Source organism: Melanostigma gelatinosum (genome assembly GCF_949748355.1).
Source record: "Melanostigma gelatinosum genome assembly, chromosome: 23".
Lineage (NCBI taxonomy): Eukaryota > Metazoa > Chordata > Actinopteri > Perciformes > Zoarcidae > Melanostigma > Melanostigma gelatinosum.
Genome location: NC_136656.1, coordinates 6,603,889 through 6,630,524, shown reverse-complemented (window position 1 = coordinate 6,630,524; position 26,636 = coordinate 6,603,889). Strand labels below are relative to the sequence as shown.

Genomic DNA, 26,636 nt, shown 5'->3' with positions numbered 1-26,636 from the left:
ACCTCTGCAAATACAAGTGTGTGTGTGTGTGTGTGTGTGGGGGGGGGGGGGGTGGAGGTATTTGGAGGAGTACGTACAAAAAAAAAAGGGGGGGGGGGTGTTACGTGATTACGTCACACGCCGCGTTGGCTCGCAAAAAGTGGATAAAAGTTTTCGGACCCCCTCCCCTGTATGTTTTTGTTGGGGGAAAAAGTTGTTGGTAGTGAACGATAGGCCGTGTGAATGTAGCGGGTCCGTCGTTTCTTTCGCCCCTCGGTAACAATGCGGGGCAGTGCGAGTGTTTTACTGCTTTAAGAGTCGGTAGAGAGAGAGAGAGAGGGAGAGAGAGCAGGCTTTGCGCGTTCACGTCCTCTGGCTCGGACCGAAAAAATCTCAGTGGCCATCATCGTTTCACCTCTGAGCCGAGTCTCGTTAGCCACCTAGCCGCGAGCTAACTACCCAACCGACCTAACGCCACCTCGCCTCGGATAGTGCGCTTCTTGTGGGGAGGGGGGGACTTCCAGCTTTGGGAGAAAAGCAGACCGCAGAGATGGCGGAAACCAAAATAATTTACCACATCGACGAAGAGGAGACGCCGTATTTGGTGAAGATACCCATCGCTGCGGAAAATATCACTTTGCTGGATTTTAAACAGGTCTTGAACAAGCCGAACTACAAATTCTTCTTCAAGTCTATGGACCAGGACTTCGGGTGAGCTTGCTGGGACTTTTTCTACCTTGTTGTTTTTTTAAGAAGGGAATATTTGCGGTTTGCATGCAAATAAAAGCTGCTAAAAGTTATTAAAGCTCGAGATACTTAAAATGTTGTTGTTGGAAAACAATACTTTAAATGTGCCTTTGTATTGTCCGCGTGGAGGAGCTTTAACTTCGCACTAAAAAGCTTGGCTAATTCAAAATAAACTTTATTAAATCGCCTGCTTGACAAAAGTCGTGCAATCCTGTCTCGTGACCGGCTGTCGTGTATTTGTCCCAGAAGGAATACACTTAAGTGAAGCTGCTCGTGCAGGTCGCCATTCAACCAACACATCCTTACTCAGAAGTGATCATGACTAGTGATGAATGTATATAAGTGGGTCTATCAATAATAAGGCTATGGAGGCTGGGACATTTCTCAGGAAACCTCATCATTACAATGGGAGGCATTCCCTGTCCCTGCTGCTTTCCTTTGCCCTAATCCTCATCCCTCCCTCCCTTCCTTCAGTCTATCATCTTGTGAAATCCTCGCCTTTTCTTTCTCTCCGGACTGAAGCCAGGGTTTTGTCTACCCCCCTCTTTAACACTTTGGCCTGCCAGCCATCCTTTTCATTCCCCCTAGCTTCCTCCCTTCCTTCCCCCCCCCCCCTTTTCTCCCCGATCCACTCCTCCAGAAAGAGCTGTCTCCTCTCTATCAATTAATCTTTTTTTTCTTCCGTCTATAGCTGCTGTGCCTTCTCCTGCAGAATAATGCATGTTTGTGGTTAATTCCACCCCAATGGGACCCTTTGGGCTTCTGTTAAATGCATTGTAGTGTTTGGATGAGTATTAAAACTTGTTCCTCTCTGGATGGCACCAATCGGAGTCAAGGAAGCCGCAGCATCAGCTCAAAACCCCTCTGGATGAAATGGAGATGTCTTCTCATTAGGCCTGGACAGAACTGCATGCAGCGCGTTTGAATGAATAATAGCGACGACGCCAGTAACTGACTTTCAGAGATGTGACTGAGTGAGTTCCCTGTAAAGATCCTCCACGTCTGGCTTGTTGAAATGATTAGTTGAGTAATCGGTCGGTGCAAACCGCAAAAAATGTGTTGATCGCTATTTCAGTTATTTATCAAGTGAGAATGCAGATTCCCAAATGAGGTGAGCTGCTTTGTGAGGGGTTTGGACACGACTCAGTCACCAGTGCAGTTTCGAAGTTAGCGGTCTGAGCTTGTCCCTGTGTAACTGGACAGGACATGTTTAGACCACCGTTTGTACTTTGTTGGTGTTTTTCCAAAAGGAGAAATGTCCTCGTCTTTAAAAGATTCGCTCAGCAGAGCAAGGAGAGCAGAACAAGTCCTGCAGCCTGGCATCACGCGCTCTCATTTACATATCTCTCGTTCAGATGAAGAAAATAAATATATTCAAACATAGCTCTGAGTCAACTGTCCAATCAACGCAGGGATGTTTTTCTCCCCCCTCTCTCTCTCCCTCTCTCTCCCCGACCCAGGAGAGGAGTGTGTACTAGTGTGTGTTTTCATTTCCCCTGGTATGAGGCCAGCTGTCGAGCTGTGTGTGTGGCAGTGGGGGGAGATCCGTGGACCGGTGCTGGGAACCTGGGGCTGGACTGAGGCCATTTGCTGGGTGTCAGGGGTTTCCACAGGGGAGAGGAAACGGGTTGAAAGAGCGGGGGTCGTGTTCACTCCCAGTTATTAGATATTCGTCTGTGTACGTCTGCGTTCAGGGAGCTTATTTGTAGAAATGCGATGCCGTGTCGGGTGTGAAAGAATTTGATGGTAGCAAGAGACTGGGGGGGGGGGGGGGGGGGGATCCAACATGTCTGCATATTTCAGGGTTGTTTGTGCATTGACTTCCGACTGGTCACTTGTTTGTTTGGATGGGCCGAGGAATGAAGACAATTACGCTCTCTGGAGAAGAATGTTGCATCTGTTCATCCGCTGTCTGGATGCAGATACAGAGAAAACGAGTTTGTTAACTAGCAGTCGGTAGCCACACACGCAGCACTCACATGCTAAATCTTTGTGTAACAACAATGTGGCCGTCCGCTAACACTCACCCACAAAACCAGCTCTCAAACAGCTGCTTACAAAAGCCCGGTGGAGCCTGACCGAGAGGGGGCAGATGACGCTGGAAAAAGTTGAACTTTTGAAGGAGTTTGGAGCAGTCAAGTGCCCAGCCCCTCCTGTCCCAGTACTGTAATAACATAGTGGTGGGCTGCTGGGGGGGGGGGGGGGGGGTTACACAGCTGACACCAAATGTTTCTTTCTGACAAACATGGAGGACGACTACGGAGGAGAGAAGGATGGACAGACGGATGTGTTTCCTTTAAGGAGCGTTGGCCATGTGGACGCTGGGCTCTCACAGTGGCTGCTACTGAGAGCTCATTGTTATGTGTATTTGTATTTCCACGTATATTTAGTGATATAATTGTACTTTTTTTATGCTGCACATTGATTGTGAATGAGTGACAGGTTGCTTTAAATGGTCAGCTAAGCCTGACCTAAAGCTAAAGTGAACATAAGCTTAAGCTTACTGGACTAGAGCCTCTTCAGTCTGCTGCATTAGCCACAGGCTGATGCATGAAACATCTGGAAACGCATGTGAAAAGGAATATGGCAAGCGGACAAGAACAGCTTGTCAAAACCGAGCCCAGCATTTCATTTAGTTCAGCCATGTTGTTGTCCAAGCCGAATATATTTAATGTAAACTATTTAATGTCCCTGAGTTGTGTTCAGCCCTCATTCCTTCGTCCCACCGTAGCGTTCAGACATCCCATAATGTTATGAAGCTGGAGCAACGTCTACCTGCCGAGCCTCACCGTGTCTCTCTTCCCTTCTCTTCAGGGTGGTGAAGGAAGAGATTTCCGACGACAGCGCCAAGCTGCCATGTTTCAACGGCCGAGTGGTTTCATGGGTAAGAAGCGATAAACCTGTTGCGTGTGTGAATAGATGTCACCGGTGACCACTGCTCTGAATCTGTAAAATGACCTGATTTCAATAATGTCCCGCTGAGGCTTCTGGGAAAATGTCAGAAAGCTGGCTTATTATCTTACCCGCCCTCCGACTCATCATCTGGTCTAACGAGCAGCAATAAAATGAATTCATTTCAAATCGGCGCCACGAACGTTGCAGAATCGTGCATCGGATCCACAGTCTGAGTCACTGTAGCCAACAGCTGTACTGGTAGCATAATCTAACTATTCTAACTTCTCTCGTTGTTAATCGACACTCCAGCTCGCACAGCGTGTTACTGTTTACAGTACAGCGGGTCGCCAGGTACAGATTTCCATTATTTTCCAGTTCTCCAGTAGAAGGGCCCCAGTTGTTGTACCCTCATCCCGAGAGTTAACATTTGAATAGAGACATAAAAAAACGTCGGATAAGCAGGTTGGAGGCTGAAGCATCTGTTAAGTGCATAAGAACGAGGGAAGGCTTTAAAGGAGGGGGGGGGGGGGACAAAGCTCGGTAGACCAGAGGGACTGATATGTGATCCGCAGGCCGAGGTGGATGGAGGGATCCCAGAAGACGGGTGTTTCATAGTCGCACAGCCATTAGCAGCAGGGTGGGGGAGGGGGGGGGACTCAGCCTGACAGACTCCCATTAGCTTGAGTTATTTTGACAGGGACTGCAAAGCTTATTTAAGGGCACTAAATGTCCCAAAAGCTACGGCATTGAAAGACTACTTCTTTGTCATATTTTAGCCCGATACGCCCTTTTTTTTTTCTTCTTTAGGTCGTCACTACGTCGTATCCCCTCCCTGCGTGTGTTTTCATGCTTCATGTAACTGGATGCTGTTTGGTGTTCGTCCTAAGTGTTGATGCGCGTTCCCTCCGTGTGTGTCCGGGCACTTTTATCATATAAATGAGGAGAGACGGGTTAAGTGTAGGATAGCGTTTCAGTATGCCCTCGAGACGCCGGTCTGAAAAGAGTACATTGTTTGTGTGTCAAAGTAATTGACATCTTACCCCGCTCCTCCTTTCAGTCCTCTCCCTTTTTTTTCTCACCCTCTCTTCTCTTCTCCCTCTCACCATTCTTTTTTTTTTTTTTTTTTTTTTTTTTTAGTTTTGTGCCAATTTCTCTCCGCATCTCGTTATCTCAGATTGGATTCTCTCTTTCCGTTTTTGTCTCTTCCAGTTGGTGTCTTCGGACATGCCGACGGCGGAGCCTCCGGTGGCGGTGGTTCCTCCCGTGGAAACGACGACCCAGCCTTCGCCCCCTCCTCCGCCCCTCCCACCCCCGCCAGCGGAGAGGACCGGGGGCATCGGGGATTCCAGGCCGCCCTCCTTCCAGTAAGCAAAGAACGCGCTTATTATGAATTTACCCTAAAGAGGGGCATCACGAGGCCCAAAAACAGGAGCACTTGAGCGTCTCCCACAGCTGTAATATAGAGACTGTATGTTTTCCTGACTGTATCTCATACACTCCCAGTATCGCGTTGCTACAAGAATAGCTAGAACACTACAGCTCATTTGAACCTGATCTCAGCTGAGGCCTCCCTTGTTATTGACGTGTTCTGGGAGAAGCTTTCAGTACATTAAACAAACATAATCTTGATTTTTAATGTTTATACGCATAGTTTAACATCTTAATGTTGAGTATTTAGGATATTGTTTTACTGCGCAGTACATTTTCACCCATGCTTGAGAGAAATATGTCTTTTTGTATTCCACTGGGCCATTTGATCCATTGGTCATATAAAGTAGTGATTGGGTCGACTTTAAAGAGGCCGTCTAGTCGCAGGCGCTTTCTGAATGAAATAAAGATACTCTCGTCTTTTCTTCAAAACGAGAGGAAACTATTACTGTAATCCGAATGGAGCGCGGAGTGTCCAAAACAGATAAAATATTACAACTATATTAGCTTCTTACCGTCACTCTTGGTTCCTCCAGAAGTATGTCGTCTGGGGCTCTTTGAGTTTGGTTCCGGGGTCAGAAGGAGTTCCCGTCTCGTCTCCCGTGTGCTGCCGGATCGGGGGGAGGAGGGTCGCCTGATGGATTTTGAATCCAATTTCAAATGAAAACAATTTCATTTTTTAACTCTACTAAACTAGACTGAACCGCGTCAGTTTCTTTTCCATGCTGCGTTTTTGTTTTGGGAGCCGGAACACAACACCGTCGCTCATCCTGGAAAATGAAACGTCATTTAAATTGTAGGGTCTTTTTTCTTCTTCTCTTGCTTTCATCATGAACCACAAGGCGTCCTCTGTCTTCCTGTGTAATCAGCATATTTGTGTGCTTAATGGTACTGAAGTCTGCGGCCCTACGGCGGCTCACTGGAGCATTAGCTTGTTGCTACATGCATGTTGGCCTGTGACCAGCTGTGGATGTGACATGTGTTCACGCGTGACCGTGGCAGAAGTGGCTTTGCCATTAATTAGAGCTAGACCCATACATTTGCTTATACTAGCTTATTATAAGTAATAAAGTCCTAAAACAAGTTTATTGGCTATTATACGAACAGCACATCTGGAAAAAGAGACGTAACTTAGGTAAAGTTCTTACATTAAATCAGTTGAAGGTTCTTATTGTGCTGCTGCGTCGTGTGTTTCAGCCCCAACGCGACGGGCAGTGTGGAGACCTTGGACGACCAGACTGAAACGGAGTCTGTAGTTTCCTTCAGGAGGGAGCGACCTCGGCACAGAGAGAGCATGGAGCCTCACGGTAAGAAACCGCAGACCACAATGAAGAAAAATGCTGTTTTACGAGCGCGATTTGGCACACGCGCCTCGACATCCAAACAATGAATAAGTGATCTAATCAGGAATGTCGAGAAGTTGGGGAATGTTTGGCAACGCTGACGTGAGCAAACATGAATATCTTCCCTCTCGTCTCGTCTGCGGTGTTCCCAGGGCCTCGCATGAACGGCCAGACTCGACTGGAGCGCCACCTGGCGGGATACGAGAGCTCCAGCACGGTGATGAGCAGCGAGCTGGAAACCACCAGCTTCTGCGACTCGGAGGACGACGACACCATGAGCAGGTGAGGGGGCGATGGGGGACGGGGGACAGTTAACTGGAAAGTTTTTTGTTTTTTTGTTTTTTTTGTTTTTTTGTGGGGCTTAAATGTTTGACGCCATGTTTCTCTTCTTTGTTGACACTCGTAGGTTCAGCAGTGCAACAGAGCAGAGCACCGCCTCCAGGCTCCTTAAACGCCACCGCAGACGCAGGAAACAGCGCCCACCACGTCTGGAAAGGGTTTGTACCATCAAGACTTTTCTGTATTTAAACATGGTTTGCTCAGAGATAGTACTTTTTGTGTGAAAGCAGCTCTCGTGGTCATTTTGTGTTGTTTTTTCCACTCCAGGCCTCCTCCTTCAGCAGCGTGACAGACTCCACGATGTCTTTGAACATCATCACCGTCACTCTCAACATGGGTCTGTAAACAAGTCAAATACTGTACTTCTTTTTTATTTTATTTTTTTTAACGTGCGTAGCGTTAACACTGTTTTCTCAACATCACAGAGAAGTATAATTTCTTGGGCATCAGCATCGTGGGCCAGAGCAACGAAAGGGGGGACGGAGGCATCTACATCGGCTCCATCATGAAGGGAGGAGCTGTGGCTGCAGACGGCCGCATCGAACCTGGAGACATGCTGCTGCAGGTGAGGAAGAACAAAGAGTTGGACCTAAATCAAAGGCAGGGTTTTGGTCATATGAATGTTTTTGTTTTGTTTTCTGAATTCTGGTGAAGCTTTCAGTTTTTAGACATCGTGACGCCCATTTTGGGATCTTTTCCAGCTTTGAAACAATGTTAGTTCAGTTGTAATTTATTCCTTTTTGGGTTCTTGGCGGAGTTAATAAGACGGCAGATCCTGAGAAATAGACAGCTGGAACAAGGAAATGACTTCAATGTTCATTCGATTATCCTTATTATCTGTCGGACAAACGCAAATCTTTTGTGTCTTTTTAAAAGGTGAACGACATCAACTTTGAGAACATGAGTAACGACGATGCAGTGCGGGTGCTGAGGGAGATCGTACACAAGCCGGGGTGAGTCGCTGTTTTTCGCTCATTTTTAATCTTATCAATCAATATCTTTCACGTTGTGTCCGTACACAAGTGGGTACCGGCAGTTCTAATGCCTTGTGTTGTTCTCCAGGCCCATCATCCTGACGGTGGCTAAGTGCTGGGACCCGTCTCCTCAGGGCTACTTCACTCTGCCTCGTAGTGAGTACAGAGCCGCCCCCCCCTTTCTGTTTATTCCCCTTTGGTTTGGTGGCACTCTGCCGTCAGTAACGCTTTCCTCTTCTCTTCTGCAGACGAGCCGATCCGACCCATTGACCCGGCAGCGTGGGTGAGCCACTCCGTGGCTATGACCGGGGTCTACCCCCCCTTCCCGGGCAGCTCGTCCCTCAGCACCATCACCTCCTCCTCCTCCGTCACCGAGACAGAGCGTGAGAGCTTCTTGCTTTGACCCGGATTTCACCTCTTTAGCAATCGTTTCCTCTTTAGCTTCCCTAAAATGCCCTTCCGTCTCTTTCCCAGGTTTCGATGACTTCAACTTATCCCTGCACTCTGACATGGCATCTGTTGCCAAGGCCATGGCCTCGCCAGAGTCCGGTCTGGAGGTCAGGGACCGCATGTGGCTTAAGATCACCATCCCCAACGCTTTCCTCGGTAAGACAAACATACATTAGTTGCATGAGCTTTCCGTGCCTCACAGGACTTTACAGGGCGGGCGTTATTAAAGCCGTGTGACTTGAACAAATGGAAAACCCCTGAAGTGCATCTGCTTAAGTGGAATCACCTGCAACTGAATCACGAGGAGAGATGACATAACCTGTTTGTCCATGTTGTGCTTTTTGTATACTGTGAGTCTTTCCTTTGGGATGAATTAAGCTCCACCTTGTCTTACGTGTCGCGCATCCTCCGCCAGGCTCGGACGTAGTGGAGTGGCTCTTCCACCACATCGAGGGGTTCCAGGACCGCCGGGAAGCCAGGAAGTACGCCAGCAACCTGCTGAAGGCCGGCTTCATCCGACACACCGTCAACAAGATCACCTTCTCTGAACAGTGTTACTACGTCTTTGGAGATTTAAGCGACTGTGAGAACTGTGAGTAACTGCGGAAAAAACGATGATGTCAAAGGATCCGTCCGCGTGAACGTTGCACGTAATCACATTTGCACACATGCCTTTTGTGGACACACTGGTGGCTGTAATCACGTGAACATTTCAGTTATGGAAGGATTTCTTTATTGCTCTGCCACAGTGGCGGCTGGTGGAAAATGTTCTAGGTAGGGCCATCCTATCAAGTTCAGCAAACATCCCAGTATGATTTAATGCAAAAAAAATGTAAGTATCAAACACTCATTATTACTTGGCAGTTAAATATTTAACATGTATTCCAACACGAAAACAATCAGTAAATAACACTTATATAATATAATATAATATAACATGTTCATTTATTGAGATGCCCCTATGGACCTTGTTATAGGAGGTAAAGATCAGGAGAAGTAAACATGAAGTGTAATTATGAATACTGATGTTAAATTAAGCTATGATGAGTTTTCACTGTTTATTTAACATCTCTATTACATGTTGATGCCTCCATGACCAAGTTAAGCAGATGAGACTGAGGACAGCTATGTAGAAGAAAAGATGTTCACTTTGCCAAATATGTAGCTTGACAGAGTTGTCATGTGTGTCCTGGTGTTCTCATGTTTCCTTACCTCCTTACACATTACTGGGTACATTCCATAGTTCAAAAACACAAATATTGACAATTTGTATAATTTATGATTATTATAATTTTTTTTTTTTCTTTTTTTTTTGTGTGGCTCATGGTGGGGCCATGGCCCTCTATTGACCAGCCGCCACTGCTCTGCCATCCCTGTACTTAGAACCTCCAGAAATCATGTCAAAACGAATGTTAAAAAACGTGTCTACAAACTGCAGCAGTTACTACACGTTTAGTTTGTTCTTGGGTCTGATTTCTAACGCACACAACATAGAAACATGTTCCACCCGTTCATCTCCTCCTATCTCCCACGCAGACATGGCCAACCTTTCCCTGAACGACAACGACGGCTCCAGTGGGGCCTCGGACCAGGACACGTTGGCCCCCCTGCCTCTCCCGGGGGCCTCCCCGTGGCCCATGATGCACACCTTCCCCTATCAGCCCTACCCGACGCATGCCTTCTCCAGCCAGCCGCCTCCGTACCACGAGCTCACCAGCTACAGCTACGCCCCCGGCAGCACCGGCAGCCAGCACAGTGAAGGTGAGCGCAGACCACGATCCTCCCGCTGACTACGAACCATGTGTGTTTTTGTACATCTCATCTAACCGCATTCCCCCCCTCCCCCTCCCCTCCTCCTCCTCAGGGAGCCGGAGCAGCGGCTCGACGAGAAGCGAGGGCGAGCGACGTCGCAGCACTAAAGGCCCGGGCAGCACCGTGGGCGGAGGGGAGAAATCCCCCTCAGGCGCGGGCGTAGAAGGCGGTGGCGGGGCCGACTCGCGCTCCGGCAGCGGCAGCGAATCCGAGTACTCCACCCGCAGCAGCCTGAGGCGCGGCCACGGCTCGGCCGCGCCCAGCGAGCACAGCCACGCCTCCTCCCAGCGCTCGCATCATCACCGCATCCCCCAGCAGCCCCACATGTCTCCCTACCCGCCGGGCATCCTTCCTTACAACCCCATGATGGTGATGATGGTGCCCCAGCACGCGCACCCAGCCATGGCGCACGGTCTTCCTCACACGCAGCAGATGGCCACGGCCCCCATGCACCCGACTCTACTCGCGCTCCCCTCCTCCACCCCAGGGGGGCCCCCCGGCGCCCCGCCCATTCGCGACCTGGGCGCCGTGCCCCCCGAGCTGACTGCCTCTCGCCAGTCGTTCCACCTGGCCATGGGGAACCCCAGCGAGTTCTTCGTGGATGTCATGTAGTTGTTTTTTCTGTCTCGGTGGTGTTGAGTGACCATTCATGTGAAGGTAGTGTACGGTTCACACTTGTTTTGACGCGGTGGTTAGATTTTTGAGCTCACAAGTGCCTATTGGATTAAGGGCGCTTGTTACAAATTTGGTGAGAACAGGGTTTAACACTGACAAAGAATTGGGGTATTGTCTGACGATCTCAACACATTTTCTCTTATTCAAATCCACTACATCACGGTTATTTTTCCAAAACCTAAATCCAGAAAGACCAGTTCTACTTTCTTACCTCAGCGGTGAGCCAGGTTTTCCTCAAAAAACGAACTGTCAGTGCAAGATTTTAAATTGCCTATCGGAGCTGCTCAGCACCCTGGCTTTTTTCAAAACCGAAATCCAATATTTTAGGAAGGGAAACACCTTCAACAAACCAGCAAACGAATGTCAGAGCTGTCCATCCAGGAAGCGCACGGACCATCGTTTAACACTAGAGCGCGCCAGATACACCGCGTACTTGAAAAGGATGCAATCCTGTATACAACATCTTGTTCATCGTGCCAGATCGGTTGGCAGCACGGGACTATATTGAGTGCCTTACTCATTTTTTTAGAGACATTTTCACACTCCAGGTACATGAAATAACTCCTTTTTGTTCCAGCATTGTTTGACAATGATCTTCTCTGTATATATCTCATATGTAAATGCAAACAATACAGAACAGCAAGCTGTAATGTGAAAAGAAAATAGGTCCAAAAAATTTCAGGTGAACTTGTGTTTAGTAATCACCGTCTAGGCCGAGTTGTCGGTACTAATACGCGCAGACAAAAACGCAGAGTGGTACTTCTTGATTACATTCAGTGTATATCTTAAGTAACTGTAATCCAAATGCCCCATGCTTATTTTCATGTAACTGACTTGCCTTATTCACCCATTTTATTTTTTTTGTATGAGTGACTATATATATCATGTATAACCGAACTATTAATGTGCTCGATGAAGAGTCAACATTTCAAAAAAAAAGTGACTGACTGTGTCACATTGTTTGATTTCATATCGCCACCTTTTGTTTGTGTACTTGAGAATAAATTTGATACTTACACGCTGTCCAGACTTCATTATTCATTCTAAATGTTACAAAACTAAATGTGTCCGAGTAGATACGGTGCACATACTTTATGCTGATCTTAATACTTTTTTCAGCATAATATTGTTTCGATTTGTATGACTCAAAAGGCTGCAGTTACGTCTTACATAAGTTCTATAAACGTTTCCTGACTTCTTAAGATAAGTTCAGTGCTGCTGACAGGTTATTGTATCAAAGACTGACTGACCTTGTTCCTTATTTTAACTGAATATACTGTTTTATTACATTGTAATTAATCAGTGAGTCTGTAATGTTTGCGGTTTCTCTGTCACACCTGTTTCACAAACACACTTTTCTATGCATACAAACTGACTAGGTAAACAGGCGTTACGTATCATAAAACGACATATCCCAGGAAGCACCGCGGCTAGACAAGTTCCGGCGAGACGTGATACATTGTGTCATTTGGCGGAACAGTCAGTTACTGGACGGACTTATCGACACCAACGTTTATCGGTGTGTAATATCGATTTTGTTATTTTGTGGAAAGAATACAATCATTTTGTTTAATGCTTTTCGTCAAAACTGGACAAGTTGCATATCAAACCAACGTCGTGACGTAACGGCAAGCTTAGCGTCGCTCTCACTTGTTTCTGTCTACGTTTGCCAATCCGTTTGTTCATTTAAACGTTGTTAACGTTGTACAATTGTTAATTTGTGTTGTGCGTTAAACAAAAGAACACTATGCTGCTTCGTAAAGTGAGCCGGTCCTCCGCGCTGTGCGGCTCCATTCTCAGGATTCCTCCCGTGCTGTCTGGGTACGTAAAGCTAACGTTTTGAAGCTATTATTGAACAAATCGTCTCTGGACGAAGTATTGCAAGTTAAATCCACTTAACCTTTATTTGTCTTATTTTGTTCTGCAGAGGTCAGCGACATGCCGGGGCCGTCATTGCGGTACAACACAACCGTCTCTACGCGAGCCGGGCTGCGGAGGTACGGAAACACTACAGGGACATATAGGCCTAACATTGTAAAACATATTCATACCCACGATTTGTCAGATGTGTGTGTTACATGCAGTGTGTTTTAGGATGGATTCGAGTGTGTGTATATTGTCCTTGTTGTGGATGGCTGACATAACGTCGGCATCCCCCCCCCCCCCCCTCCTGCTGGAAGTGGGGGAAAGTTCACTGGTCACGTGACTCGTAAAGGTGACACCGTGGATGTGGGTGACTCTGCTGTCCAGACAGGGTTCAGACCATGTTCACTGCTGCATACCCACAGTGGGCAATTATGTCACAAAATGCTCTTATTACTTTGCGTAGCAGTTGAAGATTTGTCCCCGTTTGATCTTCAGGAGTTACATTTACAGTATTCGTTTACATTTTAAATATCCGTGTAACTGGTAGAATAGATATCCGCACACTTAAAATCTATGCAGAGAACGTCGCAAAACAAGAATTGACCAAGAATAGAACAAAGGGGCTATGAAGGCGTATCAGGGAGGGGCCGTCACAAAACACAGCTCCCAAATTCTACATTAAATAACTTGGATTACATAACACTCATTTAAAAATCCTCATTGAGGCCCATCGGCTGACTTGTATCTAAAGTATCAATCCAAAACGTCCGTATAACCAAACTCCTATATAACATAACTCATATTTTTGTTTAGTATTTCCGTTCACCATTATAAATAGGGGTGTCACGGATCACAAACCTCACGGTTCGGTTCGGATCACGGTTCAGGAGTCACGGTTCGGATAATTTTTCGGATCAACAAAGAAAAGGGGAGGAAACAAACATAACTTTGCTTTCCATTTATTAAAGAACTTCAAGAACACTTAAAGCAACGAACTTTGGGCGATAGTCTTACATGAAAACAAAAATATTGAAGATGTCCAATTTGAAACAAAATGAAATAAATAAATAAAAAGAATACATTCAAGAATTCTGTTAAGTTTAAGTGCAACATGAGTTATGTTGATATCCTCGTCCTTTGATCAATACTGAAAGAAAGAAACAGCCAGTGGGCTAGCTTCCACTGTTTACACTGAACTGAACTGCTCAGCAACAACTTGGGTCTGTGTTTACTTCCTGTCAGGTCATTCAAATACACAATAATGTTACATTACTGTGACATTATTTTCAAAAAGATGAGAATATCTCCATTGTCTGGGGAGAGGGGCGACCTTTCTGTGGTGACTGGAATATTATTGGGCCTGTCTAGCTTCACTCTGACACTTCTGTCAGCACCTGCCCCAGGTGTGTGTCTGTGTGACTCTCACAGAGGGGGCGTGTCTACAGCACCTGCCCCAGGTGTGTGTCTGTGTGACTCTCACAGAGGGGGCGTGTCTACAGCACCTGCCCCAGGTGTGTGTCTGTGTGACTCTCACAGAGAGGGCGTGTCTACAGCACCTGCCCCAGGTGTGTGTCTGTGTGACTCTCACAGAGGGGGCGTGTCTACAGCACCTGCCCCAGGTGTGTGTGTCTGTGTTTGCCCCAGGTGTGTGTGTCTGTGTTTGTTTTCTACACCGGAGTGTCCCCGTCGCTGACAGACGGGATGGTGTCTCTTCATATGTGTGGACATGCCGATGTTTTGCCATTGTCGTGTGTCGTTCTCTTTAAATAACGCCGACATACCGTAACGATTTGTCCACCACCCTCATCCCGTCATTATACAGGGAAGACAAAATGTTCCCAAACTTGCGATTTAAATGACGCCGCGGCTTCTGATGTTCCTCCCCTCACCATGACGTCACCGTTAAATGCTTCTAAGCTGCTCCGTTCACGTGAACACACCACTGCTTTATATCTGTTCACTGACCCTCTGCATTGATATTCGGGGACTTGTTACTTGAAAAGGAACAGCAGCAGTAGAACTTTATTACACACTATGATGATTACACTGTAAAAAAAAAGAAAATGCTCGATTGATCCGCGGTTCACGAGTGATCCGAACCGTGAGGGGTGATCCGAACGGATCACGGATCGATCCGTGATCCGTGACACCACTAATTATAAATAATGTTTTTTATCAGCTTATCAGCTGGGTCATGACTCCCGGTCGACATGGTATGTATGAGCCAAAATAGAATTCAGTCAACTGACAGCCGACATGGAAAAAGTTATTTTCAATGAGAACAAGTATATCACAAATTCAGAAACAAAAGTGTCTCGTTCAAAAACTCAACGACGTACAACTGCCATTGTTTTCCATTTGAAAGACTAAATGCAGAGTACAGCTGCTGCTCGGGGACTAAGCTGTCTTAGGATCACCTCTCACCCACTTAGTGCTTGAGATCAGCTGGTGCTCTGGCTGGAAATGGAGAAAAAATAACTTTAATTCATGTTTTCTTTGTCTCATAGCACTGGATTCTAACCACTGAATGTATTAACAAAGCTTCACGGCACACTGCCTTACAATCGCATCTTTTTGTTGTTAACAGTTAACGATTCCTCACCTTTTTTAATTTTTTACTGAATTGATGAACTGTTCTGCTCTCTCTCTCTTCAGGCGGCGGTGGAGAAGGAGGCAGCAGTCGGCAGTGAGACTGCCACTAAAGTGAAAAATACGACGGTTGCTGCTGTATGTTAATTCTCAGTTCCTATTATTATAGAATTGTTTTATTCGTGATAGTGTTATTGTTTTTAAACAAAACAACCTGATTCGCCATGGTTGGTTTACATCAACTTGTGAATACGTCTTAAGAATTAAGGGTACCCTGTGTAGTTTTTTGACCTCTTCTAGCGCTATGAAGGATGTTTTTTTTAGGAATTGCACCGTGTTTAGGTTTAAACGCACGCAGTCATGGATGTCTCAACACATCCAAAGTGTCAAAATGAATTACCAAAATGTTTATTTCAGTAATAATGACGTAACTTTCCGCAGGAATCCAAATCGTACGCCGTCAACATTTTCAAGGGGCAGATCGCGACTGCCCAGGTGTTCCCCTACCCCTCAGGTACATTTGAGGAGGTTATGTTCATATCTTTTTGAAACGATGTCAGTGTTTCATGAACAAAAAAGAAGTTTTTAGAAGTACAATAAGTTTTGTGTGTCTGCCGCAGTCATGAATGAAGAGCAGGAGCAGTTTCTCCGAGAGCTCGTGGGGCCCGTCAACAAATTCTTCCTGGTAATTTCAAAGAATGTCGTCGGATGAATTTTGAAACTTCTTCACGACTTCTTTTACATCAACCTTTTTCTGCTCGGCCCCTCACCCTGTGTGTTTCTGCTTCCTGCGAGCAGGAGGTGAACGACGCGGCCAAGAACGATGCCCTGGAGAAGGTGGAAGATCAGACCATGGAGGGCCTGAAGGAGATGGGGGCCTTCGGCCTGCAGGTGCCGGTCGACCTGGGCGGCCTCGGCCTCTCCAACACACAGGTGCGTCTGCTCGACTGCGTTCATGGTTGTTTCACGACATCATTGTGTCGAGCTAAACAGGCAAGTGCAGTGCGTCTGACGCGGCGAACTCGATGTTGCAGTACGCCCGGCTGGTCGAGATCGTCGGCACCTATGACCTCGGCGTCGGCATCACTCTGGGCGCCCACCAGTCCATCGGCTTCAAGGGAATTCTGCTCTTTGGGAATCCAGCCCAGAAGGAGAAGTACCTGCCGAAGCTCGCCACGGGTACGCCACTCGTTACATTCTCCTTCTGTATTTTTCATGACAAACCCCATGAAAAGACCGAAACCGTGTACGACTACGTTGGATTTCAAAACACGGCCACACCAGGAGGCGTAGTGCACACACTCCGGCATCTTTTGTTTCATACTCGCGTATTACATCGAGAAGGAACATATTCTGATGACGAATGTAGAGCTGCTTAATCATTTCCGTTGTTTGTGTTTGTGTGTGTGTGTGTGTGTGTGACCTTCCAGGCGAGACTATAGCGGCCTTCTGCCTCACCGAACCAGCCAGCGGCTCCGACGCCGCCTCCATCAAGACCACGGCTGTCCAGTCCCCCTGCGGACAGTACTTCACGCTCAGTGGGAGCAAGATCTGGATCAGGTGAGGACACGGCGTACATCACCGTTCTTTTCACCACAAGGGGGCAGCGTTGTACAAGTAACTCAACGGGATGGCTCAAAGTTGATTGTGTCTTTCCCTAATCTGATCCCCCCCCACCCCTTTTTTTTCCATTTCTTGTCAGCAATGGAGGTCTTGCTGAGATCTTCACCGTGTTCGCCAAGACGCCCATGAAGGACCCAAAGACCGGGGAGATGAAGGACAAGATCTCTGCCTTCGTGGTGGAGAGGAGCTTTGGAGGAGTGACTAGGTGAGCACATCTTTTCTTTAGATTGTTTGTTCATCACTGGATTCATGTCACTTTTTGGGCTCATGATACATATACATATATATATTCTTTATCACAGTGGCCCTCCAGAGAAGAAAATGGGCATCAAGGCGTCCAACACAGCCGAGGTCTACTTTGATAATGTCCGCGTGCCAGCCGACTGCCTGCTGGGCGAGTTGGGCGAGGGCTTCAAGGTGGCCATGAACATCCTGAACAACGGGCGCTTCGGCATGGCGGCCGCCCTCTCCGGCACCATGAAGGGCGTCATCAACAAAGCCGTGAGTGAACCCAGACGGCAACAGGATGAGCGCTTCTCTCCCATCGACCGCATTGCTCTGTAACCGCGTTGCTCCGCCCCCTCTTTCGATCGTGCGCTTACTCTGTTGTGGGTTCTGTAGGAAATTTCCCTTCTTTTAGTTCAGCGCGGCCTGTTTCTGATGAGCAATTTCCTGCTGAGGTTACAGGCGCTGAAGGTTCAAAACGTGCTCTGGTCACAACGTTTAGAGAAATGCAATGTGTGTGTTTGCATGCGGGCATAAAGGTCACACCTCTTCACTTGTTCACACATAACTTTCTCTTCACTTGTTCACTGTCAGACCTTTTGGCGTTGTCTTTTTTGCGACCACAGCAGCTGTGTCGTCACGCTGAGCAACAGCCTCGGCGCCGCCAGTTAGGGTTCTCTCCGCCACAAGATCGCTCGCCGAACATCCTCCTTGCGATGTAATGAAAGGCGTGTCGCCATTGTCCTCTCTCCATCAGGTGGATCACGCAGCCAACAGAACCCAGTTTGGGAGCAAGATCCACAACTATGGAGTCATCCAGGAGAAGGTGGCTCGCATGACCATGCTGCAGTACGTCACTGAGGTCGGTCGAGTGGGATTAACATTCATCACAGCTGGTTTTACGTTTTGAGCAAAGATTCTCCACAAATTAAACCACTTTTGCGCCGTCGTGTATTGGCGCTGAACAAGTTCATGCTTGACGTCCTACTTCCGTGTCTTCTTTGCAGGCGATGGCCTACATGATCAGCGGCAACATGGACAGCGGAGCCAAGGAGTTCCAGATAGAAGCGGCCATCAGCAAGATCTTTGCCTCCGTAAGATCTCAGTGGCGGAACATGAATACCGGAGGAGCTCATAGTTCCTATAATTGAGTGTTTGCATTATTTTGCGTCTACTTTTTATTTATTGTAACTGTTAACTTGGTACACTCATCAGTGCTCTGGGGGAACACAGCACCTCTTTTTAAAAATACTTCTGATGTTCCGCTTCCTGTGAGTGGTAGAAAGAGGAATTAGTTGCGTCTTTGCTTGTTTCCTGATTTAAGATGGTCTGCGATTGTGCTTTTGTTGTTTTTGTTTGTTTGACTCGTCGCAGGAGGCAGCGTGGACCGTGACCGACGAGTGCATTCAGGTCATGGGTGGCATGGGTTACATGAAGGTGAGTGCTCGCTCCACGTCCTGTTTCATTCAAACGCCACAGAGAAGCTGCACGGGACAAATGCACATTCTGATGGTTTCATCGCTTTGTTTTCCAAGTTGTTGAGTTTTAGCATTTGATAGCCTGTCGAAGAAAACAGATGCGACCATATGCTTAGAATTCCTAAAAAGCTGCTTCTTGAACTTAGAAACTTGACTTGGGTCTTTAAAGGACTTCCTCCCTGGCACCAAACTGTCCCTCTTCTGGGTTCAGAAGCCCGTTATCACTCCAGCAACTTCTCCAAGAACCCAGGAGCCATTTTAGAAAGTTAACAACTGAACCGGGCTCTGAATAGTTCCTGAACCGTAGCTGCTGTCAGCGGTGTCTTGCACATGCCCAGTTCAAAACACAGAGATGAATATAGATGGTCTCTGTTCCTGTTTGTTGTTTTTCGCTACCTAATTTTAACTTGTGAGAGAAGCTGACAGCAAACTGTCATCTCTACGCGGGTTATGATAAATAACAGCTTATGCCTCGTGCCGGTTGCTGAATATGCAAATCGAATCATCATCTTTGTGAATCCGCCTCCTCAGGAAGCTGGAGTGGAGAGAGTGATGAGGGATCTGAGAATCTTCCGGATCTTCGAGGGCACCAACGACATCCTGAGGCTCTTCGTGGCACTCAACGGCTTCCAGGTGAATTCAAACGTCTTTGCCGTTTCTTTCTCAGACTTTGTGATCCGACGATGTGTTTGTGGGAAAATCACAGCGGTTCTGTAGAGAGGAAGTGATTTCTGCCTGCTTCTGGTCGTGGAGTCTTGTGGGTTTACCAACCGGTGATCATGAAGCAACTTCCTTTTTCTTGTTTTACACCAAGGATCTGCGGGTTTGAATCCCTTTTTAAGCTGATAAAGAAAAAAGGTTTTCGGGCACTTTAAGCAACAGACACTGATGAACCACGTCTGTCCCCTCCAGAACGCTGGCAACCAGTTGAAGAGCTTACAGAAGGCCCTGAAGAACCCCATCGGCAACGCCGGGTTGCTCGCTGGGGAACTCACCAAGAGAGCCAAAAGGTTTGGTCTCACTTCTCACTCTGTCCCCTCCGGTCAGGGGGGACAGGAAGTGCTAAAGCGCCTCAGCGGTGGGAGACGGGGACTTCCCCTGCGATGCACAACACATGATGCAATTTATTGATTCGAGTCTGCCTTCAAGGACCTGTGAAGTGAAATTTGGATTCCTTGCGTTAGGGCGTTACTACACACACACACACGAAAATAAAATATTACATAAGACAGATGTTTACATAAGACAGTTTTAAACCGTGTGTTTGCACAATGCCCAAGTGTTGTGGTAGGAGAAGCTGTGCTGTTTATTCTGGCTTCAACTCCTCCAATGTTGTGACATTCTTCTGCTTGTATGTAGAGCACGGCCTTCTTCTTCTGTCGTTTGTAGGAAGGCCGGTCTGAGCACAGGTCTGACGCTGCGGGGAACCGTACATCCTGAGCTGGCCCACAGCGGAGAACTGGTGCGTTGAACTTGTCTTGTGTGCGATATCATTTCTATTGTAAGAGTTATGATTTGCTCATGATATGACGGGGGGGGGGGGGGGGCTTTTCTGCTTTGTTACCTTTTTGATTCTTTTTTGATTGATTTACGTTTTATTTCTAGACCACTAAGGCCATCGAAGAGTTTGGAGCGATCACAGAGGAGCTGCTGATCAAACACGGAAAGAAGATCATTGGTGTGTTTGTGTGTGTGTGTGTGTGTGTGTGTGTGTGTGTGTTTGTGAGGGGAAACCCTGTGGGTGTTCAGTAGAAAGAAGAAAAAAAAATCCCCAACTGGTGCAGGTTTGGCATCATTTCAGACGTTGGGAATGCTTCTCCTCGAAACAAACCATCTCGATCTCTAACTCGACTCGTTCTGTTGCAGATGAACAATTTGTCCTGAGCAGAGTGGCGGACTGTGCCATCGACCTGTACGCCATGGTGGTGGTCCTGTCCAGGTATGCAAACATTAAAACGAGAACATAATTATCAAACTCTGTCTCCGTCTTTCTCTGTCCCAGTTTCACTCTCTCTTGTTTCACACTCCCACGCAGCTTCTCTGTGGTCTAAACTAACATTTCTTCTGCGTGTTTTTATTTCCCTCTCTCCTGCAGAGCTTCACGCTCTCTGAGTCAGGGCAGTGCCTCAGCTCTGCATGAGAAGATGCTGTGTGAGACCTGGTGTGTGGAGGTAAGATCCTACAGTCAACGCCAGAGACACTGACAGACATGTCTCATATGAGGAGGCTGTACCTTTTTTAATCGAGCAACTCTAAAACAATTTCATTTACCGCTCCGCCGTCCCTCAGGCCCACGAGAGGATCATGAGGAACACCAAGAGCCTGAGTTCCGGTGAGTCCAGACATCTCTTCAGGAACCTGAGGGCCATCTCTGCTGCCGTGGTGGAGAACGGGGGAGTGGTGGCTCCTCACCCTCTGGGCTTCTAAACGCACCCCCAGTACGCTTCCGTTTGCTTCTTCTTCACTCGTATCTCTAGCCACGTTCAGGCTCCTGTAGGCCAAGTTCTCTTTAAGACGTTGTTATCGCCATAACCGCTCCATCACACACACACCGGCGTCCTCGTATCGCGGTTGTCATCAAATTCAGGCGTCTTTGTGAACCAGGTTTTCTGTCACTTATTTATTTATTGCCGACTCGAGGCGGCCAGAGTTTGGGCTGGAATTTTGAATCTATATGAAATGAGAATGAATCAACATGACAGAAAAAGCTGTATTTTCACAAATGACCACGTGTATCTGGAACAGCTGATGATTGAATGTATCCGGTGTGTGTGTGTGCATGGAGCTTTTACACACAGCATCTACTTTGTGTCTCAGCCTTCATGACTGTATCTGATCTCACCATTTAACCCGTTATGTTGTCCGTTCGTGGGAAAATAAATGCAGCTTTGAGATCAAGAGGCCAGTTAACAGAGGAATGAATCCGTTTTTAGCTTTTTTCCATTGATGCACACCGGTATCTCAAACGACAGTTTGACGTCTACCCGTGTCTGAATTGTGTTCACATGTTGATGTATATATAATAGTGTGGGGTATTAAAATGCCTTTCTGCATGTGAATTTATCTCACTCAGTGCTCATCACAGAAACGTTCAGAAGCAAAAACCTTTTGCCTTAGAAACCGGTCTGCAGATGCTCTTCCTGTTGTGACTTAAGTTAATAATCGGGCATCATTAACTGTAATTATAAGATATTAACTGTTAGTCTACATAGCTGGTACTTTAAGGAAGTCATTTCTTGTTTTAACCTGCTGTCAAAGCCACCAGAAAACTTGAACTAGATCTGCACATTCTTTCCTTTTTGTAACTCGTACAGTGACAAACTGCTGCTTTTAAGTCGCTTAGCTTCTGACTGAACACGTGCTTGAATAAGCGACGTGATCGAATGCCTCTCGTGTTATCCGATAGTGACTGGACTGTTTGGAGTCATTGTTTGTGCAGATCTACTTTGAGCTTTGTGGTTCTACCTGTTGGGATTAATAAATAAAGTATCTATTCATCCGTCTGTTTTCCTGTCTCTTGAATATAGTTTCAACACAACTCTTGTCTCTGTAAAGTCCAGATTCTTAAATATGTATTTCTGGTGTCTCCTTGTTCAAGCTTTCGTAACTTGTAAAAACATTAATGAAACTCAGCAAAAAAAAAGATAACAAAAACCCCTCGTTTGATGCACCTCTACTCACCTTCCCGCCAAACTGACTTCCTGTTTCTGTTCTAAACACAACAACTTGCAACATTGCTTTCACTTCTCTCTTCCAGGGCATTAACGCCTAAGAGGACCAGAGCACCAGAGAGCTGCTGGGTGCTTTCTGTGCCTGCTTTTGAACTAACAGGAAGCTCCATCCTGCTCACTTGTATGCACTTTGACTTGATAAGTGTTGCTGCTGGGTGCGAGACTGAGAGATGGTGAGGGCGGTGCTGGCGCCTCACAAGCGCTGCGGTTCAAGCTTTGAGAATTTCCCCAGAAAGTGTTTCTCCGTCTGACTAAAACCAAACTGACGAGCTCAGCAGCAACCGTTCAACAACGCACTTTTGATCAAATACATACCAGAGCCGGACCATGATATTGATGTTCATATTTGTCATTTATTATTCAGAGCAGCTGTTGTATCAGGTGGAGGAGAGAAATGTCATTTGTTTACCTCTGAAAATATTGAATGACCACCAAACAATTTGCCAAACATTGGGCATTTTTTCCTCACGATTCTTTTTACTTAATCACATGCGTGTTAAAACGTGAAAAATGCCTTTAACGGTAAATACATGTTTTTATTTGTGTTGAAATGAACTACCTAGATGACTGCTGTGCGTTCCTGTGCCCAGAATGTCATCATTCGTGAGATAGATCCATTTTTCATGGGTATCGATCATCTTGATTTTCCTCTTATTGATACTCGAAACCAACAACGTTGTTGTCCATCCGTCCCCATACAGATCATAGAGAGTGCCGTCGATCTTCTCATGTAATTCTCAGCGAATTAGAGAAAGCGAAGCGCGTGTGTCCTCTCTCGGGGAAAATGTACCAGAAGAAAACTGCCCACTTCTTGTGAAACCCATGCCGACTTCTGCTGTCGGCCACATTTTCCACTCCGATGTGAATCAGCATGAGTGCTCCACTGATACAAAGTCAGAAATAGAGCAACGTGCTGATGTCTTGTGGTGACAATGATGCAAGATCAGATCTTAGCCTCCTCTGGTGCAGAAGAAACCTTATACAGGATTATCGTGTCCAAGGCGGTACCTTTCATTCCTTTCCGGTCCGAGCTGAGCCACTTATCCAAATGTTCCTGAAGTGGCGGTCAGGATCCTGGAACTACTTTTTCCCCCATCAAGCAAAGTCTGTACCTCCTTGACATGAGTCTCAGTCATGTGAGGAACTCCTGACCCGACAACGGCCTCGTTTCCTCCTCCTCTGGGACTTGTGAGACGTGTAGGGAGGTGATCGTCTGTGCTGTCGGTGTTCACTCCCTGAGGGGGAAAAAGAGAGTAAAAAAAAAGAACCTGAATGAGCCCTATAATGAGCTCATGTGCCCCCTTTCTGTGGTGTTGTGGGGAAATGTACAACACTTACAAGGGAAATATTCTGACTATGAAATCATCCTCGTATCGTGCAAGAAATGCCCAATTTAATTTGTCATAGTAGCAGTAGTCATAGTGATATTTAACCACTTACTTACACAACGTTCTTTCAATCAAGTGACCTTATCTTGTCATTAATCACCTTCTTCAAAGAGATTTTACTTATTTTTTTGCTGTTGAATTCACACTTTACTTAAGTATCTGGACTTGGATTTGATATTTGAATGTTAAGTGTTTTCGTTAAGATAAACAATGAAAGCAGCAGATCTTTTAGGAGCCTGTGTGTATTTACTTTGTTTGGTAAAACTCTTACGTCTGTTATGAGACCACAGTTACAGGTGCCAATGAGCATATTTGCCCAAAAACTGCCTATGACCTGTGTGTGAATGTGTGTTCTGGTTAACCGACATTCAGGTCAAACATTCAAATTGAATAAAGCGGGCACAAGAGGAGAGTGATACATTGCTCTGCTTCACCCCATCATCTAGGTTTTTGTGGGTTATTGCTTATTGTGCAAGAGCAGAAAAAAAAACCGATTCGTTTTGGAATTTAGGTATTTCCCCTGTACTGTCATTTCATATCACTTCATGTGACAGTGTTAACTTCAGGAGTGGAAATTTAATCGATTTGTTTCCTCCACTGGTATGTTTTCCTCTATATGCAAACGTCCCCATGAATCTGTAAAGGAGCACGTGCTCAGACGTTCAGCCCACTTTGATACCATTTTCTGACACGTTGTTATTAATGGTTAATACATAATTGTGTGTTTTATTCATCATTGTAAAACAGAATGCCAAATTTGGGTTGCCAAGTTGTTAACAATGCCACCAATTGATATATTAGTGACTCACCAGCAAGTGCGGTTTTACACAGACTGGCAACCCAAAAGTTGCTCCCATTAAACGGTGCCAAAAGAGAAAATGGTACCTTGGTTTTAAGTAAAGACTCGTTCTAATGGAGGCTGGGACGTACCGTGTTATGTGTTGGGTGTGTGGCCAACTGGCGCGCACAGTCCAGCCGAGGAAACTCTTCAAGTATCGGGAACAGCAGGGGAACCTGTGACTCAAATGCTCCAGAAGTTCCTCTTTACGCAAAACGTAAACAACCGGCGCAATGCACTGCGCCAGGCTGAAGAAAGCAAAGATAACCACGGCCGACAGCTCTTTGGTCTCCGGCTGGATGAGCCTCCGGTTGATCATCACCGTCAGCACGAAGTTCACAAAGTTGGGGAGGATGTAAACCGCCAGCTGGCTCCCGTGCAGCGCGATCGTCCTGCACCCGGCCCGGTTGCGCCGGTTCACCACCCCCAACCGCCGCCCCTCCACCAGTATCCGCACGTAGCTGTACAGGATGAGCAGCGTGCACAGACCTATGAACAGCACCTTCTGCAGCTGGCCTTTCCTCAGCTGATCCCGGCCGCACGCCCCGTTATAGGCCCGGGAGTCCGGCTGCAGGAGCAGACTGAGGGGGATCCCCAAAGCCACGAGCCAGGTGAGCGCGCCCAGCAGCCAGGGCCAGCGGCCCGAAGCGCAGGCGGAGCTGTAGCGCATCGGGTGGCACACCGCGCAGTAGCGGTCCAAAGCCATCGCCGTGAGCGTCAGCAGGATGTTGGAGGCGCTGCTGATCAAAACGGTGATCATGGCGAGGCACGCGGAGCGGACCGGCCGCGCGTCCAGGTGGATCTGGTAGTAGAAGACGCTGCTCATCCCCAGGTGAACCAGGGCGGACACCAGCAGGTGGAACACCAGCACGAAGCGGGCGTGACTCCGGAGCCGCTCCACGCGCACTATGGTCCAGTTGATGACGAGGTTGAAAAAGAGCAGCACCGAGAAGGACACGGTGGACACGTAAAAGCGCACGCAGGTATAGTCGCCCACCTGTGTTGACCCAGTGGTGTTGTTTGCTGACATTATTCCTCAACTGGGATCGGTTGGATCTATAGGATGATGATGATGATGATGATGATGAAGATGATATTTGCCAGTGGAGTTGATGGGATAAAGATATTGTCCGCCGCATGATCCACTCTCACTGCTGTCTCACTGAAGACTGACTCAATCGGATCAATCTCTCTCTCTCTCTCTCCCTCTCTCTCGCTCTCTCTCTCTCTCGCTCTCTCTCTCTCTCTTAATTTACACTTCACTTCACCTTCCCACAGAGCAGTGACAGGATAACAGACAGATGTTATGTGTTGTACTATGCTGCCCCCTTCTGGTGTGAGTAGGAACAGCTGGCCAATCAGAGGCCTACTGGGTTGCATGCAGAATTGATTGAGAATCAAGAGAACATGCTCAGGTTATATCAAATTGCTTTGATTAATTATGGTGCCAGGACTCCTTCTCACAGTACTAATTGTAAAGCGGTCACTTGTCCTGCATCAAAGCCGGCAGCAGAGGGAGACATCAGTGTGTGTGCGCACACCGACACCTAATCAAAACCACCTGTGTGGGATTTTCTTTGGGCGTCCATGGGCCTGTGACAGGAGCCGGGCCCTGGGGCTATCCCTGCCAGACCCCTTTGGACACCTGAGCCTGAACCGGTTTGGTAATGTACCCGAGCCACTGTCAGGCCAAACTATATTTTTCACCTGTGTAATAATCTCCGCAGCCTCACAGGGTCGCTAGCATGGCGTGGTGAGTCCTCAGCTTCAGTCCCGTATCAGAATCAGAATCAGAATCAGCTTTATTGGCCAGGAATGTGTCGAATTTGACTGAACCGTGAAATTAAAAGTTAGACTTGATAATACAAATATCCCCATTGTCATAATTATGAGATAGAAAGTCGAAATGATGAGATACTTAAACACACAGTCATAGAAGCAGCTCTTTGGCTGCTTACCCCTCAATTAAAAGGATTTAAGTTATAACAGAAATGTGCTTTAATATATTTTACATCAATATAACTGCATGTACAATCTTTTTACACTTGAAAAAAACAATAATCAAATGCAGAGACAGTTATTTACCAATATGTTAGGAGTAGTTACATTTACACAGTCTTACATTTACAACCGGCCCTTTGAGGGCGACCGTGATGCTGATGTGGCCCCCACTGTAAACCCGAATTTTCACTCGATTAAGCATTAGTGCCGTGTGCAGCGCAGTGACGAGCCCAGAGGAGTCTGCTCGGCCTGCAT

General features: G+C 46.9%; 3 protein-coding genes across 3 annotated transcripts; 2 read left to right on the top strand and 1 right to left on the bottom strand.

The window, feature by feature from the left end:
* The first annotated feature begins 179 nt into the window (after positions 1 to 179).
* Positions 180 to 11,644, top strand: dvl2 (dishevelled segment polarity protein 2). Its single transcript, XM_079295381.1, has 15 exons — positions 180 to 690; positions 3,541 to 3,610; positions 4,831 to 4,985; positions 6,247 to 6,356; positions 6,545 to 6,674; positions 6,799 to 6,889; positions 6,999 to 7,068; positions 7,157 to 7,296; positions 7,608 to 7,684; positions 7,794 to 7,861; positions 7,954 to 8,088; positions 8,180 to 8,311; positions 8,571 to 8,747; positions 9,692 to 9,916; positions 10,020 to 11,644. Exons 1-15 carry the CDS (start codon positions 530 to 532, stop codon positions 10,577 to 10,579), a joined length of 2,301 nt encoding a protein of 766 aa, XP_079151507.1. The 5' UTR covers positions 180 to 529; the 3' UTR covers positions 10,580 to 11,644.
* Positions 11,645 to 12,086: 442 nt separating this feature from the next.
* acadvl (acyl-CoA dehydrogenase very long chain) lies at positions 12,087 to 21,923 on the top strand. Its single transcript, XM_079295541.1, has 21 exons — positions 12,087 to 12,161; positions 12,384 to 12,463; positions 12,570 to 12,639; positions 15,164 to 15,235; positions 15,539 to 15,611; positions 15,718 to 15,782; positions 15,896 to 16,030; positions 16,132 to 16,276; positions 16,528 to 16,657; positions 16,800 to 16,925; positions 17,023 to 17,221; positions 17,703 to 17,807; positions 17,953 to 18,039; positions 18,320 to 18,382; positions 18,955 to 19,056; positions 19,336 to 19,433; positions 19,813 to 19,885; positions 20,029 to 20,101; positions 20,290 to 20,362; positions 20,519 to 20,594; positions 20,713 to 21,923. The coding sequence occupies exons 2-21, from the start codon at positions 12,390 to 12,392 to the stop codon at positions 20,848 to 20,850; spliced, it is 1,977 nt and encodes a 658-aa protein (XP_079151667.1). The 5' UTR covers positions 12,087 to 12,161; positions 12,384 to 12,389; the 3' UTR covers positions 20,851 to 21,923.
* A 1,377-nt stretch (positions 21,924 to 23,300) lies between these two features.
* LOC306796215 (olfactory receptor 2AT4) lies at positions 23,301 to 25,497 on the bottom strand. Its single transcript, XM_079295042.1, has 2 exons — positions 24,473 to 25,497; positions 23,301 to 23,389 (listed from the first exon to the last, which is right to left on the bottom strand). Exons 1-2 carry the CDS (start codon positions 25,408 to 25,410, stop codon positions 23,383 to 23,385), a joined length of 945 nt encoding a protein of 314 aa, XP_079151168.1. The 5' UTR covers positions 25,411 to 25,497; the 3' UTR covers positions 23,301 to 23,382.
* Between the last annotated feature and the right edge of the window lie 1,139 nt (positions 25,498 to 26,636).